This window comes from Pristiophorus japonicus, chromosome 13, assembly GCF_044704955.1.
Source record: "Pristiophorus japonicus isolate sPriJap1 chromosome 13, sPriJap1.hap1, whole genome shotgun sequence".
Taxonomy (NCBI): Eukaryota; Metazoa; Chordata; class Chondrichthyes; family Pristiophoridae; genus Pristiophorus; species Pristiophorus japonicus.
The window spans coordinates 191,773,314-191,789,613 of NC_091989.1; the positions used below are offsets into that span (position 1 = coordinate 191,773,314).

The window sequence follows — 16,300 nt, forward strand, 5'->3', positions numbered from 1 at the left end:
TCAATCTGTGCTCCTCTGGTTACCCACCCTCCTGCCCCTGGAAACAGCTTCTCCTGATTCACTCTATCCAAACCCCCTCATCATTTTGAACACCTCGATCAAATCTCCCCCTTAACCTTCTCTGCTCCAAGGAGAACAACCCCAGCTTCTCCAGTCTCTCCACGTCACTGAAGTCCGCCAAATCCTGGAACCATTCTCGTTGAGCATATCTGCATCGTGGGTGCATTGTGGGCAAGTTGCTGTTCTCAGGGGTCGGAGGTTGTAGGCGAGGTAACCAATCATATCCCCAAACGCAAAAAGGACATTGTATAGGGCACATCACTCAGGTCGTCATCATCATAGGCAGTCCCTCGGAATCGAGGAAGACTTGCTCCCACACTAACAATGGGTTCTCAGGTGGCTGAACAGTCCAATACGGGAATTACAGTCTCTGTCACAGGTGGGACAGACAGTGGTTGAGGGAAGGGGAGGGTGGGACTGGTTTGTCACACGCTCCTTCCGCTGCCTGCGCTTGGTTTCTGCATGCTCTCGGCGACGAGACTCGAGGTGCTCAGCGCCCTCCCGGATGCTCTTCTTCCACTTAGGGCGGTCTTTGGCCAGGGACTCCCAGGTGTCGGTGGGGATGTTGCACTTTATCAGGGAGGCTTTGAGGGTGTCCTTGTAACATCTCCTCTGCCCACCTGGGGCTCGCTTGCCGTGTAGGAGTTCCAAGTAGAGCGCTTGCTTTGGGAGTCTCGTGTCGAGCAATATATCAGTGTGGCAACGTACTTCCAGTCAGTCTACAGCCAGTACTAGGGTCACCTGTGTAACTAGTGTGTTGGATGGGGGGGCATAGATATTGCATGAGGAACAGCCAGGCCAGTGAAGCACACACTCATTTTCCCCCACCTAGGGGGTAACAGTAAGATGGTCACCAGCCACACTGCCCTATCCATCACGTGTTATCACCAAGTTTTGACAGGCAGTTCCTCTATGGGAGGCATCATGCCAGTTGAGGATCCCATCCTCGTCCAATGGCCACATAAGGCACTCCTCCCAGCAGTGATTGGATAGCGATGGGGAGTAGGAATCCTGTCCGATTGTCTCCCTTCCTCACCCTCGGACGCGTCAGGGGTTACGATCAAGTGACGGAGAATTTTTTGCTGTGCAGATTGAGGAGATGAAACACAGCACTCCTCAAACTGTGGTTATAAACCATGAGCGGGCTGGCAGAGAACCACGCTGGAGAGAGAGAGAGAGAGAGAGAGAGAGAGAGAAAGAGAGAGAGAGAGAGAAAGTGGGAGAGAGAGAGGAAATAGCAGAGGCCTTGACCATCATTGTCCAGTCCTCTTTGGTGCCGGAGGATTGGAGGACTGCTAATCTAGTACCCTTGTTTAAGAAGGGAGAAAGAGATAGGCCGAGTAATTACAGGCCTGTCAGCCTAACCTCAGTGGTGGGAAAATTATTGGAAAAAGTCCTGAAAGACAGGATAAATCTACATTTGGAAAGGCAAGGGTTAATTAGGGAAAGTCAGCACGGATTTGTTAAGAGAAGATCGTGTTTGACTAACCTGATTGAATTTTTTGAGGAGGTACCCAGGAGGGTCGATGAGGGCAGTGTTTATGATGTAATGTATATGGACTTTAGCAAGGCTTTTGACCAGGTCCCACATGGTAGACTGGTCACGAAGGTTAAAGCCCATGGGATACAGGGCAAAGTGGCAAGTTGGATCCAAAGTTGGCTCAGAGGCAGGAAGCAAAGGGCAATGATTGATGGGTGTTTTTGTGACTGGAAGGAAGTTTCCAGTGGGGTTCCGCAGGGCCCAGTACTGGGACCCTTGCTTTTTGTGGTGTATATCAACGATGTAGATTTGAATATAGGGAGTATGATTAAGAAGTTTGCAGGTGACACTAAAATTGTCTGTGTGGTTGATAATGAAGAGGAAAGTCATGGGCTGCAGGAGGATATCAATCTACTGGTCAGGTGGGCAGAGCAGTGGCAAATGGAATTTAATTCAGAGAAGTGTGAGGGGATGCACTTTGGGAGGGCTAATAAGGAAAGGGTATACACATTAAGCGGTAGGCCACTTAATAGTGTAGATGAACAAAGGGTCCTTGGAGTGCTTGTCCACAGATCCCTGAAAGTAGCAGGCCAGGTGGATAAGGTGGTTAAGAAGGCATACGGAATGCTTGCCTTTATTGGTCGAGGCATAGAATATAAGAGCAAGGAGGTTATGCTTAAATTGTATAATACTTTGGTTAGGTCACAGCTGGAGTATTGCGTGCAGTTCTGGTCGCCATATTATAGGAAGGACGTGATTGCACTAGAGAGAGTGCAGAGGAGATTTACTAAGATGCTGCCTGGAATGGAGAATCTTAGTTATGAGGACAGATTGGATAGGCTGGATTTGTTCTCATTGGAACAGGGGAGGTTGAGAGGAGACCTCATTGAGGTGTACAAAATATTGAGGGGCCTGGACATAGTGGATAGTAAGGACCTATTTCCATTGGTGGAGGGGTCTATTATGAGGGGGCATAGTTTTAAGGTGGTTGGTGGAAGGTTTAGAGGGGATTTGAGGGGGGGGCTTTTTTACGCAGAGTGTTGTGGGGATCTGGAACTCGCTGCCTGGAAGAGTGGTGGATGCAGAAACCCTCACCACTTTTAAGAGATGGTTGGATGGGCACTTAAAGTGCCATAACCTGCAGGGTTACAGACCTAGAGCTGGTTATTGGGATTAGACTAGATGACCTTTTGTTGGACGGCGCAGATATAATGGTAAGTACTGTAGAGAATAGAATACGGCCAGGGTGATCTCCTGGACTAGTGACGATCGCCTGGATGGGTAAGAGAGGAATTTTCCCAGATTTTTTTCTCCCTAAATTGGCCTGGGTTTTTATCTGGTTTTTGCCTCTCCCAGGAGATCACATGACTCCGGTTGGGGTGGAGTGTAGAATGTTTCAGTATAAGGGGTGTCACAGTTGTGTGAGGCGGACTGGTTGGGCTGGGTGCTCTTTGCCTTTCCGTCATTGTTCATAGGTTTATATGTAACCTTCAGGGCTGCTGACCGAGGGCCGTGCGGCTCTTTGTCGGCCGGCACGGACACGATGGGTCGGAATGGCCTCCTTCTGCGCTGTAAATTTCTATCTTTCTATTGGTTGTAATCTACCAAAATTCCCTGGATTCTGGGGAGGTCCCAGCAGATTGGAAAACCACAAATGTAACGCCCCTATTTAAAAAAGGAGACAGACAGAAAGCAGGAAACTATAGACCAGTTAGCCTAACATCTGTGGTTGGGAAAATGCTGGAGTCTATTATTAAGGAAACAGGAGCGGGACTTTTGGAAAAGCATAATTCAATCAAGCAGAGTCAGTATGGTTTTATGAAGGGGAAATTATGTTTGACAAATTTGCTGGAGCTCTTCGAGGATGTAACGGACAGGGTGGATAAAGGGGAACCAGTGAATGTGGTGTATTTGGATTTCCAGAAGGCATTCAATAAGGTGTCACATAAAAGGTTACTGCACAAGATAAAAGTTCACGGGGTTGGGGGCAATATATTACCATGGATAGAGGATTGGCTAACTAATAGGGAACAGAGAGTCGGGATAAATGTTTCATTCTCGGGTTGGTAACTAGTGGGGTGCTGCAGGGATCGATGCTGGGACCCCAACTATTTACAATCTATATTAATGATTTGGATGAAGGGACCGAGTGTAATGTAGCCAAGTTGGCTGATGATACAAAGATGGTTGGGAAAGCAAATTGTGAGGAGGACACAAAAATCCGCAAAGGGATATCAGGCTAAATGAGTGGGCAAAAATTTGGCAGATGGAGTATAATGTGGGAAAATGTGAGATTATCCACTTTGGCAGAAATAATAGAAAAACAAATTATAATTTAAATGGAGAAAAATTGCAAAGTGCTGCAGTTCAGAGGGACCTGGGGAACCTTGTGCATGAAACACAAAAAGTTAGTATGCAGGTACAGCAAGTAATCAGAAGGCCAATGGAATGTTGGCCTTTATTGCAAAGGGGGATAGAGTATAAAAGCAGAGAAGTCCTGCTAGAACTATACAGGGTATTGGTGAGGCCACACCTGGAGCACTGCGTACAGTTTTGGTCTGCGTATTTAAGGAGGGGTATACTTGCATTGGAGGCTGTTCAGAGAAGGTTCAGTAAATTGATTCCGGAGATGAGGGGGATGACTTATGAAGATAGGTTTAGTAGGTTGGGCCTATACTCATTGGAGTTCAGAAGAATGAGAGGTGATCTTATTGAAAAGTATAAGATAATGAGGGGCCTCGACAAGGTGGATGCAGAGAGGATATTTCCACTCATAGGGGAAACTTGAACTAGGGGACATAGTCTCAGAATAAGGGGCCGCCCATTTAAAACTGAGATGAGGAGAAATTTCTTCTCTCAGAGGTTTGTGAATCTGTGGAATTCTCTGCCCCAGAGAGCTGTGGAGGCTGGGTCATTGAATATATTTAAGGCGCAGATAGACAGATTTTTGAGCGATAAGGAAGTAAAGGGTTATGGGGAGCGGGCGGGGAAGTGGAGTTGAGCCTGCTCCGCCATGATCTTATTGAATGGCGGAGCAGGCTCGAGGGGCCGTATGACCGACTCCTGCTTCTATTTCTTATGAGCGAGAGAGAGAAAGGCTGAGAGAGAGAGAGAGAGGCTGACAGAGAGATAGAGAGGCTGACAGAGAGATAGAGAGGCTGACAGAGAGAGAGAGAGAGGGGCTGAGAGAGAGAGAGAGAGAGAGAGAGGCTGACAGAGAGAGAGAGAGGTGACAGAGAGAGAAGGGCTGACAGAGAGAGAGAGAGAGAGGGGCTGAGAGAGAGAGAGGGGGGCTGAGAGAGAGAGAGAGAGAGGGGCTGAGAGAGAGAGAGAGGGGCTGAGAGAGAGAGGGGGGCTGAGAGAGAGAGAGAGAGAGGGGCACAGAGAGAGAGAGGGGGACAGAGAGAGAGAGGGGGACAGAGAGAGAGAGGGGGACAGAGAGAGAGAGGGGGACAGAGAGAGAGAGGGGGAGAGAAGGCTGACAGAGAGAGGGGGCTGAGAGAGAGAGAGAGAGAGAGGGGCTCAGAGAGAGAGAGAGAGGCTGAGAGAGAGAGGGGGGCTGAGAGAGAGAGAGAGAGAGAGAGAGAGAGAGAGAGAGAGGGGCTCAGAGAGAGAGAGAGGGGCTCAGAGAGAGAGAGAGGGACAGAGAGAGAGAGGGGGACAGAGAGAGAGAGAGGGGCTCAGAGAGAGAGAGAGAGGGGCTCAGAGAGAGAGAGAGAGGGGCTCAGAGAGAGAGAGAGGGGCTCAGAGAGAGAGAGAGGGACAGAGAGAGAGAGAGGGGGATAGAGAGAGAGAGAGGGGCTCAGAGAGAGAGAGAGAGGGGCTCAGAGAGAGAGAGAGAGGGGCTCAGAGAGAGAGAGAGAGGGGCTCAGAGAGAGAGAGAGGGACAGAGAGAGAGAGAGGGACAGAGAGAGAGAGGGGGACAGAGAGAGAGGGCAAGAGAGAGAGAGAGAGAGAGCAAGCGAGCGAGCGAGCGAGACGGGCCCATGGATTACGGGGCCGTGTGCAGAACTCAAAGAGCACTGACGCCAGGTTTACTGACAAGGAATCCAGCACAGTGTGACCAAGTGCTGAAAACCCATGGCCAGACATCAAACCTGAGAAAAGTTATGCCTTGGAAAGGATTCAAAGCCAAGCACATCAGCACCAAGTGAACAGGCAGCTGTTCCAATGGGAAGAGCAGAGAATACAGGGCGGTAGGAAGCAGTGATGCTCCAATCGCAGAGCCGGGGAGGGGTGAGGGGAGAGACGGAGTGTTTCCAGCCCACACTAACCCAGATTGCCCCTTTCAGTCCATCACTGCAGGAATTCCATTCCAACCAAAATGACAGCCCACAGATCAGCCCCGGAGTCACTGGTCTCCGACTAAGATTAAAGATAGTGCTCTCGCAAACAAGGATAAGACGCTCCATTGTACACGTGCCTTGGAGCTGGGAGGGGCCGATGTGAAATCAATCTGGGTGGTCTCACCAAGGGGGAGCGCCTTCATCTCAACTGGAATTCTGAACCTTACTCTCCGTCTCTCTGCCTTTCCCTCCGTCCCCTCTCTGCATCCCATCCCCCACTCGTGTCTGAGTGCAGTGCCGAGGGAGTGCTGCATTCCTGGAGCTGCCACACATTAGAATTAGAATTTAAAAAAAAAATGATTTGTTCCTGGCAAGGCGGGCATTTATTGCCCATCCCTAATTGCCCCTTGAGAAGGTGGTGGTGAGCCGCCTTCTTGAACCGCTGCAGTCCGTGTGGTGAAGGTGCTCCCACAGAGCTGGCTTTGTTGCAGCGGTTTGTTACAACGCAGTGTCTCGCCGGGCCGTCTCAGGGCAGGTAATAGTCAACCCCATCGCTGTGGGTCTGGAGTCACAAATCGGCCAGACCGGGGAAGGGCGGCAGATTTCCTTCCCTAAAGGGACATTAGTGAACCCGATGGGTTTTTACACCAATCCAGTAGTTTAATGGTCACCGTTACCGATACTAAATTAACAGAATTTAAATTCCCCAGCTGTTGTGGTGGGATTTAACTCATGTCTCCTGATCATTGGTCCACACCTCTGGATTATTGGTCCAGTGACATAACCACTGTGCTACCTTACTCTGAGATGTTACTTTAGGATGAGATCTCTCGGAGATGAGCTGCTCAAATGATATAAACTTACTGCGTGCAGCAGGAGTGGGGACCAAGATATACCGATCTGCTGCTATTACCGTGATGGACTTGCCCAAAATGGTGAGCCATCATGAGAACATAAGAAATAGGAGCAGCAGTCAGCCATTTGGCCCCTCGAGCCTGCTCCGCCATTCAATAAGATCATGGATGATCTGATCATGGACTCAGCTCCACTTCCCCGCCCGATCCCCATAACCCTTCACTCCCTTATCGCTCAAAAATCTGTCTATCTCCACCTTAAATATATTCAATGACCCAGCCTCCACAGCTCTCTGGGGCAGAGAATTCCAAAGCGGGAACATGGAGTTGAGGTCGAAGATCAGCCATGATTGAATGGCCGACTCCTGCTCCGATTTCTTAGGACAAGTTGGACAGGCTGTTGAAAAGGCATAAGGCATCCGTGGCTTTATGAACAGAGTACAAAAGCAAGGAGTTATGATGAACCTTTATAATTCACTGGTTAGGCCCCAGCTGGAGTATTGTGTCCAATTCTGGGCCCCGCACTGTAGGAAGGATGTGAAGGCCTTAGAGAGGGTGCAGAGGGGATTTACTAGAATGGTACCAGGGGTGAAAGACTTCAGTTAGACTGGAGAAGCAGGGGTCGTTCTCCTTAGAACAGAGAAGACTAAGGGGGGATTTGATAGAGGTGTTCAAAATCATGAAGGATTTTAATAGAAAAAAGAAAAGACTTGCATTTCTAGAGAGCCTTTCACGACCACCGGATGTCTCAAAGCGCATCACAGGCAATGAAGTTCTTTTGGAGTGTATGTGGGAAATGCGCAGCCAATTTGTGCACAGCAAGATTCCACAAACAGCAATGTGATATATTGATTGAGGGATAAATATTAGCCAGGACACCGGGGATAACTCCCCTGCTCGCCTTCAAAATAGTGCCATGGGATCTTTTACGTTCACCTGAGAGAGCAGGCGGAGCGTCGGTTTAACGTCTCATCTGAAAGAAGGCACCTCCGACAGTGCAGCACTCCCTCAGTACTGCCCCTCCGACAGTGCAGCACTCCCTCAGCACTGCCCCTCCGACAGTGCGGCACTCCCTCTCCGATAGTGCAGCACTCCCTCAGCACTGCCCCTCCGACAGTGCAGCACTCCCTCAGCACTGCCCCTCCGACAGTGCAGCAGTCCCTCAGCACTGCCCCTCCAACAGTGCAGCACTCCCTCAGCACTGCCCCTCCGACAGTGCAACACTCCCTCAGCACTGCCCCTCCGACAGTGCAGCACTCCCTCAGCACTGCCCCTCCGACAGTGCAGCACTCCCTCAGTACTGCCCCTCTGACAGTGCAGCACTCCCTCGGCACTGCACTGGGAGGGTCAGCCTAGATTTTGTGCCCAAGTCTCTGAGCGGGACTTGAACCCACGACCTTCTGACACAGAGGCGAGGGTGCTGCCCACTGAGCTACGGCTCATAGAGTTAATGAGGAGAAACCATTTCCACCAGTCGGAAGGTCAGTAACCAGAGGAGACAAAGGCCACGAGCAAAAGAATCGGAGGCCACTTGAGGACACATTTTTTGCAGTGAGTTATGATGATCGGGAACGCGCTGCCTGAAAGGGCAGGGGAAACAGATTTAATAGTTACTTTCAAACGGGAATTGGTTAAGTTTGCAGGGCTGTGGGGGAAGAGCGGGGGGAGTGGAACTGATTGGATCGCTCTGTCACTGAGCCGGCACAGGCTCGATGGGCCGAATGGCCTCCTTCTGCACTGGTTAATCAACATCTCGATTTCTAAATTCTCATCCTTGTTTTCAAATCCCTCCATGGCCTCGCCCCTCCCTATCTCAGTAATCTTGTCCAACCCCCCCCGAGATGTCTGCGCTCCTCTAATTCTGCCCTCCTGAGCATCCCTGATTATAATCGCTCCACCATTGGTGGCCGTGCCTTCTGTTGCCAGGGCCCCAAGCTCTGGAACTCCCTCCCTAAACCTCTCCGCCTCTCTCCCTCTCTTTCCTCCTTAAAACCTACCTCTTTGACCAGGCTTTTGGTAACCTCGAAAATTTCTACTTATACGGCTCAGTGTCAAATTTTTTAATCTGATAACACTCCTGTGAAGCGCCTTGGGATGTTTCACCAGGTTAAAGGCGCTATATCAATGCAAGTTGTTTTGTATTGTATCATTCTAGGATGGATTGAACCCGCTCTCCCACCGGTCAGTACCCAACCCCTGGAGCTTGTTTTAAGCAAATAATTTTTCTGATAAAGAGGAACGACAACACTTCAGTCCCATCGCTCCACGTTTCTCTACATCAACTGAGAGAACGGGGTCCCAACAACTGGCGTTGGACGTTGAGTCAATCCCGGTGTTTGAGGGCGTTAGACAAATACTTGGAAAATATCATGGGGTATGGGGAAAGAATTGGGGAACGTGGCTGGAACTCTGACCCGGAGCTAGCTGTGGGACAAACATTGACAGACTTAATGGCCTCCGTGTGTTTCTACCGTCTACCATTTGAGAAGTCGAAAAACATTGGATGAGAAATATTTTGAAATGTATTTTATGGTCTGTAAGTTTTGACTGGATTGAAAAGAGTGTTGACTTGGTGAATTTGTGTCGTCGTGGGGCAGCTGTGTGTCATGGGAGACTCTCCGCGCAAGTTCTTGTACATTTAAAGTTATTGCTAGGTTTAGAGAGGATTTGAGGGGACATTTTTTCACCCAGAGGGTGGTGGGGGTCTGGAACTCACGGCCTGAAAGGATGTTAGAGGCAGAAACCCTCATTACATTTAAAAAGTACCTGGATATGCCCTTAAAGTACCGTAACCGACAGGGCTACAGACCGAGAGCTGGAAAGTGGGCTTAGGCTAGATAGCTCTTGGTCGGCCGGAGCGGACACGATGGGACAAAATGGCCTCCTTCCGTGCTGTAAATTTCTATGGTTCTGCTTCTGCATTCTGAGAGGCCACAGGATAGTTAAGTGTGGAAAACAGAAAGATGGTATCGACATGGTGCAGGGTCGCTCTATTGGAATTCATCCAAGAAACATCATTGGACAGTGTAGAGGGAGCTTTACTCTGTATCTAACCCCCCTGTACCTGCCCTGGGAGTGTTTGATGGGACAGTGTAGAGGGAGCTTTACTCTGTATCTAAACCCCCTGTACCTGCCCTGGGAGTGTTTGATGGGACAGTGTAGAGGGAGCTTTACTCTGTATCTAACCCCGTGCTGTACCTGCCCTGGGAGTGTTTGATGGGACAGTGTAGAGGGAGCTTTACTCTGTATCTAACCCCCTGTACCTGCCGCCGTGGGAGTGTTTGATGGGACAGTGTAGAGGGAGCTTTACTCTGTATCTAACCCCCTGTACCTGCCCTGTGAGTGTTTGATGGGACAGTGTAGAGGGAGCTTTACTCTGTATCTGACCCCCTGTACCTGTCCTGGGAGTGTTTGATGGGACAGTGTAGAGGGAGCTTTACTCTGTATTTAACCCGTGCTGTACCTGCCCTGGGAGTGTTTGATGGGACAGTGTAGAGGGAGCTTTACTCTGTATCTAACCCCCTGTACCTGCCCCGGGAGTGTTTGATGGGACAGTGTAGAGGGAGCTTTACTCTGTATCTAACCCCGTGCTGTACCTGCCCTGGGAGTGTTTGATGGGACAGTGTAGAGGGAGCTTTACTCTGTATCTAACCCCGTGCTGTACCTGCCCTGGGAGTGTTTGATGGGACAGTGTAGAGGGAGCTTTACTCTGTATCTAACCCGTGCTGTACCTGCCCTGGGAGTGTTTGATGGGACAGTGTAGAGGGAGCATTACTCTGTATCTAACCCGTGCTGGAAAATTGCATGATTCTTCGAGCTATTACCTTTGAGGACAAGAATGAAAAAGTTTGGGGATAATGACAGTGCTAAGTGTGGAAAACAGAAAGACGGTGTCGACATGGTGCAGGGTCGCTCTATTGGAGTGCACCCGAGAAACACCATTGGACAGCCTGCAACAGAGCCGAATGCCAGCTCCATCAAACACGAGTTGTGATATTAGGTACACCCACCGTCAGGTTCCAGTTGATCTGCGGCACTTTAGTGTGAAGGTTCAGACTGAACATCAGGAGTAGGAGACCGGTCACCACGAACGCAGTGCAGCTCACAAACTCGAAGAAATACAGACCCCCGCACGGCAAACACTCCTTCACTGTCTCGATGCAGATGAAGGCGATCAACGCCAAGACCTGAAAGGAAAAACAAGCTCTTTAAAATCACAAGTGCGTTGTTCCCGATCACAGCCCTGATAGAACATAATAAATAGCAGGAGTAGGCCACGTGGCCCCTCGAGCCCACTCCACCATTCAATGAGATCATGGCTGATCAGTGACCTCAATTCCACTTCCCCGCCCGATCTCCACATCCCACAATTCCCCTCAAGTCCAAACATCTGTCGATCTCAGCCTTGAATATACTCAGAGACTGAGCCTCCACAGCCCTCTGGGGCAGAGAATTCCAGATTCACCCCCCTCTGAGTGAAGAAATTCCTCCTCATCTCAGTCCTAAATGTCCGACCCCTTATCCTGAGACTGTGACCCCTGGTTCTAGACTCCCCAGCCCGGGGGAAACATCCTCCCTGCATCTACCCTGTCAAGCCCTCTAAAAAATGTTATACATTTCAATGATCACGTTTCAATCTTCTGAACTCCAGCCCCATTGTTCCCCGCCTCATTCACACAACTCACCATCATCACCATCGGCAGTCCCTCGGAATCGAGGAAGACTTGCTTCCACTCTAAAAGTGAGTTCTCAGCTGACTGAACAGTCCAATATGGGAATTACAGTCTCAGTAACAGGTGGGACAGACAGTGGTTGAGGGAAGGGGAGGGTGGGACTGGTTTGCCGCACGCTCCTTCCGCTGCCTGCGCTTGGTTTCTGCATGCTCTCAGCGACGAGACTCGAGGTGCTCAGCGCCCTCCCGGATGCTCTTCCTCCATTTAGGGTGGTCTTTGGCCAGGGACTCCCAGGTGTCAGTGGGGATGCTGCACTTTATCAGGGAGGCTTTGAGGATGTCCTTGTAACGTTTCCTCTGCCCACCTGGGGCTCGCTTGCCATGAAGGAGTTCCGAATAGAGCGCTTGCTTTGGGAGTCTCACGTCTGGCATGCGAACTATGTGGCCTGCCCAGCGGAACTGATCGAGTGTGGTCAGTGATTCAATGCTGGGGATGTTGGCCTGGTCAAGGACAATAACATTGGTGCGTCTGTCCTCCCATGGGATTTGCAGGATCTTGCGGAGACATCGTTGGAGACTACAGTTACTGCATCTCTCAACTGTTCTCTCTTGTTGCTCTCAAACTCCAACGGTCGTGTCCGATGCACCCTTCCTCCTCCCTGTGTTGCATAGTCTCTTCATCGAACTTAACCTCCCTTCTACTCCTGGACAAGTTCGTCAGATAGACTCTCACCTACAACCACTCTTCCAGTCACAACCTTCCATCTTTCTCTCGACTTTACCAATGCTAATATTCAGATCTTCTGAACTTATAAACATTCTCGTCTCTTTTTCAAATCTCTCCCTGGCCTCGCCCCTCCCTATCTCTGTGACCTCCTCCAGCCCCACAACCGCCCGAGATGTCTGCGCTCCTCCAATTCTAGCCTCCTGCACATCCCCAATAGATGCATTTAAAGGGACAATAGATAAATACATGAGGGACTGCCGCACGGAAATCAACGCAGTCCCGGCCTGCAAGACCATCAGCAGGCTGGGGCCATCAGAGGGAGCAGTGTGAGGCGGTGTACCACTGCAGGGAGAAGCGCGTGCTGCTGCAGGAGGGCAACGGCTGACTGCAGTGTGGGCAGGTACAGCAGGAGCGGCGAGGTCGGGGCGAAGGAGCGGCGAGAGTTCGCAGAGGGATATGATCGGGGCCCAGGAGAGGCGTGAGTCAGGGGCCCAGGGGCAGCACGGCCCAGCCCACACTGCGATATGTGTGCAGGTCTCCAGTTGTCCTGGTTAACCCTTGCCACTGGACCAAGACCTCACTCCTGTCAAGCCCGTGTGGTGGCTGGTGTGCAACGGTCACCCCACGTTAAAAAAATCCACCCACAGGCATCTTCCACCCTTCAGGATGTAGTTCGGGATCCGGAATATTAGGTCCTTCATTGAAACACCTGTGAACTCATCCCTTTTGGTGTGGAAGCAAGTCATCCTCGATACAAGGGACCAGCTATGATGATGATGACATGAGGGAGAAAGGAATAGAACGATCCGACATAGAATTTACAGCACAGAAACAGGCCATTCGGCCCATCTAGTCTGTGCCAGTGTTTATGCTCCACACACGTCGCATCCTGTTCCATCCGCCTCCTCTCAGCGTATCTTTCTACTCCCTATTCTCTGATCAACTCAAGCACCTTGGGACGTTTTACTACATAAAAGGAGCTATATAAATACCAGTTGTTGTTGCATGTACGCGGCTAGTTGAAAACATGGATACTATTCGCCTTAAACACTCCCTGTGGTAGCCTGTTCTATATTCCCACCCCTAAAGAAATGTCTCCTTATTTCCCTGTTGGATTTATTAGTGACTATCTTGTATTTATGCAAACAATATGACCATGAAAATTGAGGTCCATTCGTTCTTTACCGTACTGGTGGCATTTGACCACTGGCTCAGACCAATACGCGAACATCAGGCCCAGCATACGATGAGAGGGCTGGATACAGAGCGGTGGGAGGGGGCTCGTGGGGAGGACACACCAGCACAGACCAGTTGGTCCGAATGACCTGTTCCTTTGCTGTACATTCCATGTAGTTGGAAGCTGGTGATATCCCTTCCTGCTGAACCGCTGGTGAAGCCTGCCCCCTCAACGGAGGGCCCTCTCATCGTATGCTGCATCTTGTTCATCTTCTACCATCCCTTAGATACGATAATGGAGTCATTAACCAATCACAGCGATCAATCTCTATCACAGTATCTACAACAGACCCAGACAGGAGGAAAACCCCCAGTGGGGGAGAGCTTTGGAAACCACAGGACCAAAGTCCCGTGTTCCTCCCGAGCTCAGAGACTCACCACACGGCACGACTCACATTACTCTCATACTGTGTCCCCAAAAAGATATTTTCTGAAAGAAATCCATCTACAAACGAGTGGCTTGCTAGACAACTTCAGAAGGTGCATAACATTCAACCAGGATGGTGAGGGATTTGCACTGTCGGAGGGGCAGTACTGAGGGAGTGTCGCACTGTCAGAGGGGCAGTACTGAGGGAGTGTCGCACTGTCAGAGGGGCAGTACTGAGGGAGCGCCGCACTGTCGGAGGGGCACTACTGAGGGAGCGGCACACTGTCGGAGGGGCACTACTGAGGGAGCGCCGCACTGTCGGAGGGGCACTACTGAGGGAGCGGCACACTGTCGGAGGGGCACTACTGAGGGAGCGGCGCACTGTCGGAGGGGCAGTACTGAGGGAGTGCCACACTGTCGGAGGGGCAGTACTGAGGGAGCATCGCACTGTCGGAGGGGCAGTACTGAGGGAGCGCCGCACTGTCGGAGGGGCAGTACTGAGGGAGCGGCGCACTGTCGGAGGGGCAGTACTGAGGGAGCGCCACACTGTCGGAGGGGCAGTACTGAGGGAGCGTCGCACTGTCGGAGGGGCAGTACTGAGGGAGCGCCGCACTGTCAGAGGGGCAGTACTGAGGGAGTGCTGCACTGTCGGAGGGGCAGTACTGAGGGAGTGCTGCACTGTCAGAGGGGCAGTACTGAGGGAGTGCCGCACTGTCAGAGGCGCTGTCTTTCGGATGAGACGTTAAACTTCATTGGCTGTAAAGCGCTTCGGGACATCCTGAGGTTGTGAAAGGCGCTGTTGAAATGCAAGTCTTGCTTTTAAGGCCAGACCAAGAGAGTACGACTAGGATGACAGTGAACCAGTTGTTATTTTTAAAACGGTGGTTTCATGGTCACTTTGCTCAATGGATTGTGTGTGGGGGCCCACTGGGGTGTGTCTGAGGGACATTACACAGACATAAGTGAATGGAGGTGGCACTGTGGCAAGCGAGGCAATAACCGCCATAGAGCAAACCACACCGTTCTGTGCGCATCCTTCACCCATCACACTGGGGTCTGCTGCCGGACACAGAACCCAGGGAGGGGCTCTTCAATACAGCTCAACGGTTAAAGGTCAAGCAAGCCTTCAGATCCTCGGCTGTGATTAACCCACTTTAATTCCCTGTTCTCGGCCTCCTACACTGTTCTAAGGAAGCTCAAAGGTTAAGAAATAGGAGCAGGAGTCGGCCATTCGGCCCCTCGAGCCTGCTCCGCCATTCAATACGATCATGGCTGATCTTCTACCTCAACTCCACTTTCCCCCCCCGATCCCCATATTCCTCGATATTGATCTCAGCCTTGAATATACTCAATGACTGAGCCTCCATAGCCCTCTGGGGCAGAGAATTCTAAAGATTCACCCCCCTCTGAGGGAAGAAATTCCTCCTCAGCTCAGTCCTAAATGGCCGACCCCTTATCCTGAGACTGTGACCCCTGGTTCTAGACTCCCCAGCCCGGGGGAAACATCCTCCCTGCATCTACCCTGTCAATCCCCCTCATCTTTCGATCAGGCCATTCACAGCCTCCAGGACTCAACATCGAGTTCAACAATATAAAATAACAGGAAACGCTGGAAATACTCAGCGGGTCAGGCAGCATCTGTGGAGCGAACAGAGTTAACGTTTCTGACATTAATGTTTCAGGTCATCGACCTGAAGCATTAACTCTGTTTCTCTCTGGATGAGAAGTTTGAAATCGAGTCAGGAGTGTGATGAAATACTTTCCACTCGCCTGGATGAGTGCAGCTCCAACAACACGAGAGAGAGAGAGAGAGAGAGAGAGAGAGAGGGAGGGAGAGAGAGAGAGAGAGAGAGAGAGAGAGGGAGGGAGAGAGAGAGAGAGAGAGAGAGAGGGAGGGAGAGAGAGAGGCAGCAGCTCAATTAACTTGTTGTCGCTGGGTCACAATCCTGGAACTCCCTCCCTAACAGCACTGTGGGAGCACCTTCACCACACGGACTGCAGCGGTTCAAGAAGGCGGCTCACCACCACCTTCTCAAGGGGCAATTAGGGATGGGCAATAAATACCGGCCTTGCCAGCGACGTCCACATCCCAGGAACAAATAAAAAACAAATGGAGTCAAGCTACAGATGATCTAATTGAATGGCGGAACAGGCTGGAGGGGCTGAATGGGCTCCTCCTGTTGCTATGTAGAAATCTGGATTTGGCGACTGGTTGGAAGATTACAGTTGTTAGGATCGCGAGGGGAGTTTGGAGTCTGAATCGGCAGCAACTGGGCAGCTCTCCATTGCACAGAAGCACGGCGCAGAGTTAATTTCTCAACAACAAAAGCCTTGCTGCTCTCAGATGTTTGAACAGTTCCACAGGTTCTAGTCACACAAACCCTTCCCATTTCACACTGAATAACGTGGCACATGCAAATGCCAGCAGACAAATACGAGCGAACGGCCCGGGCTGGGCTACCTCGAACCCTCAGTCTTCACCCCCTCCCCTCCAATTGTCTCCCCCCCCTTCTCCCAAAATGGCCGTTCTCTGGCCCAGGACATGGGTACCCATCACCCCCGCCCCCCCACCCTCCCAATTAACCAAAGAACACACACAGCGTCCAATCACACCTCCC

At 50.9% G+C, this 16,300-nt stretch overlaps 1 protein-coding gene across 1 annotated transcript in view; it reads right to left on the reverse strand.

The window, feature by feature from the left end:
* cmtm4 (CKLF-like MARVEL transmembrane domain containing 4) overlaps positions 1-16,300 on the reverse strand; it is a 102,584-nt gene that overhangs the window by 18,453 nt on the left and 67,831 nt on the right. The window contains exon 2 of the mRNA XM_070897045.1: positions 10,691-10,867. Within this exon, the coding sequence (XP_070753146.1) occupies positions 10,691-10,867 (177 nt within the window). The remainder of the gene's footprint in view (positions 1-10,690; positions 10,868-16,300) is intronic.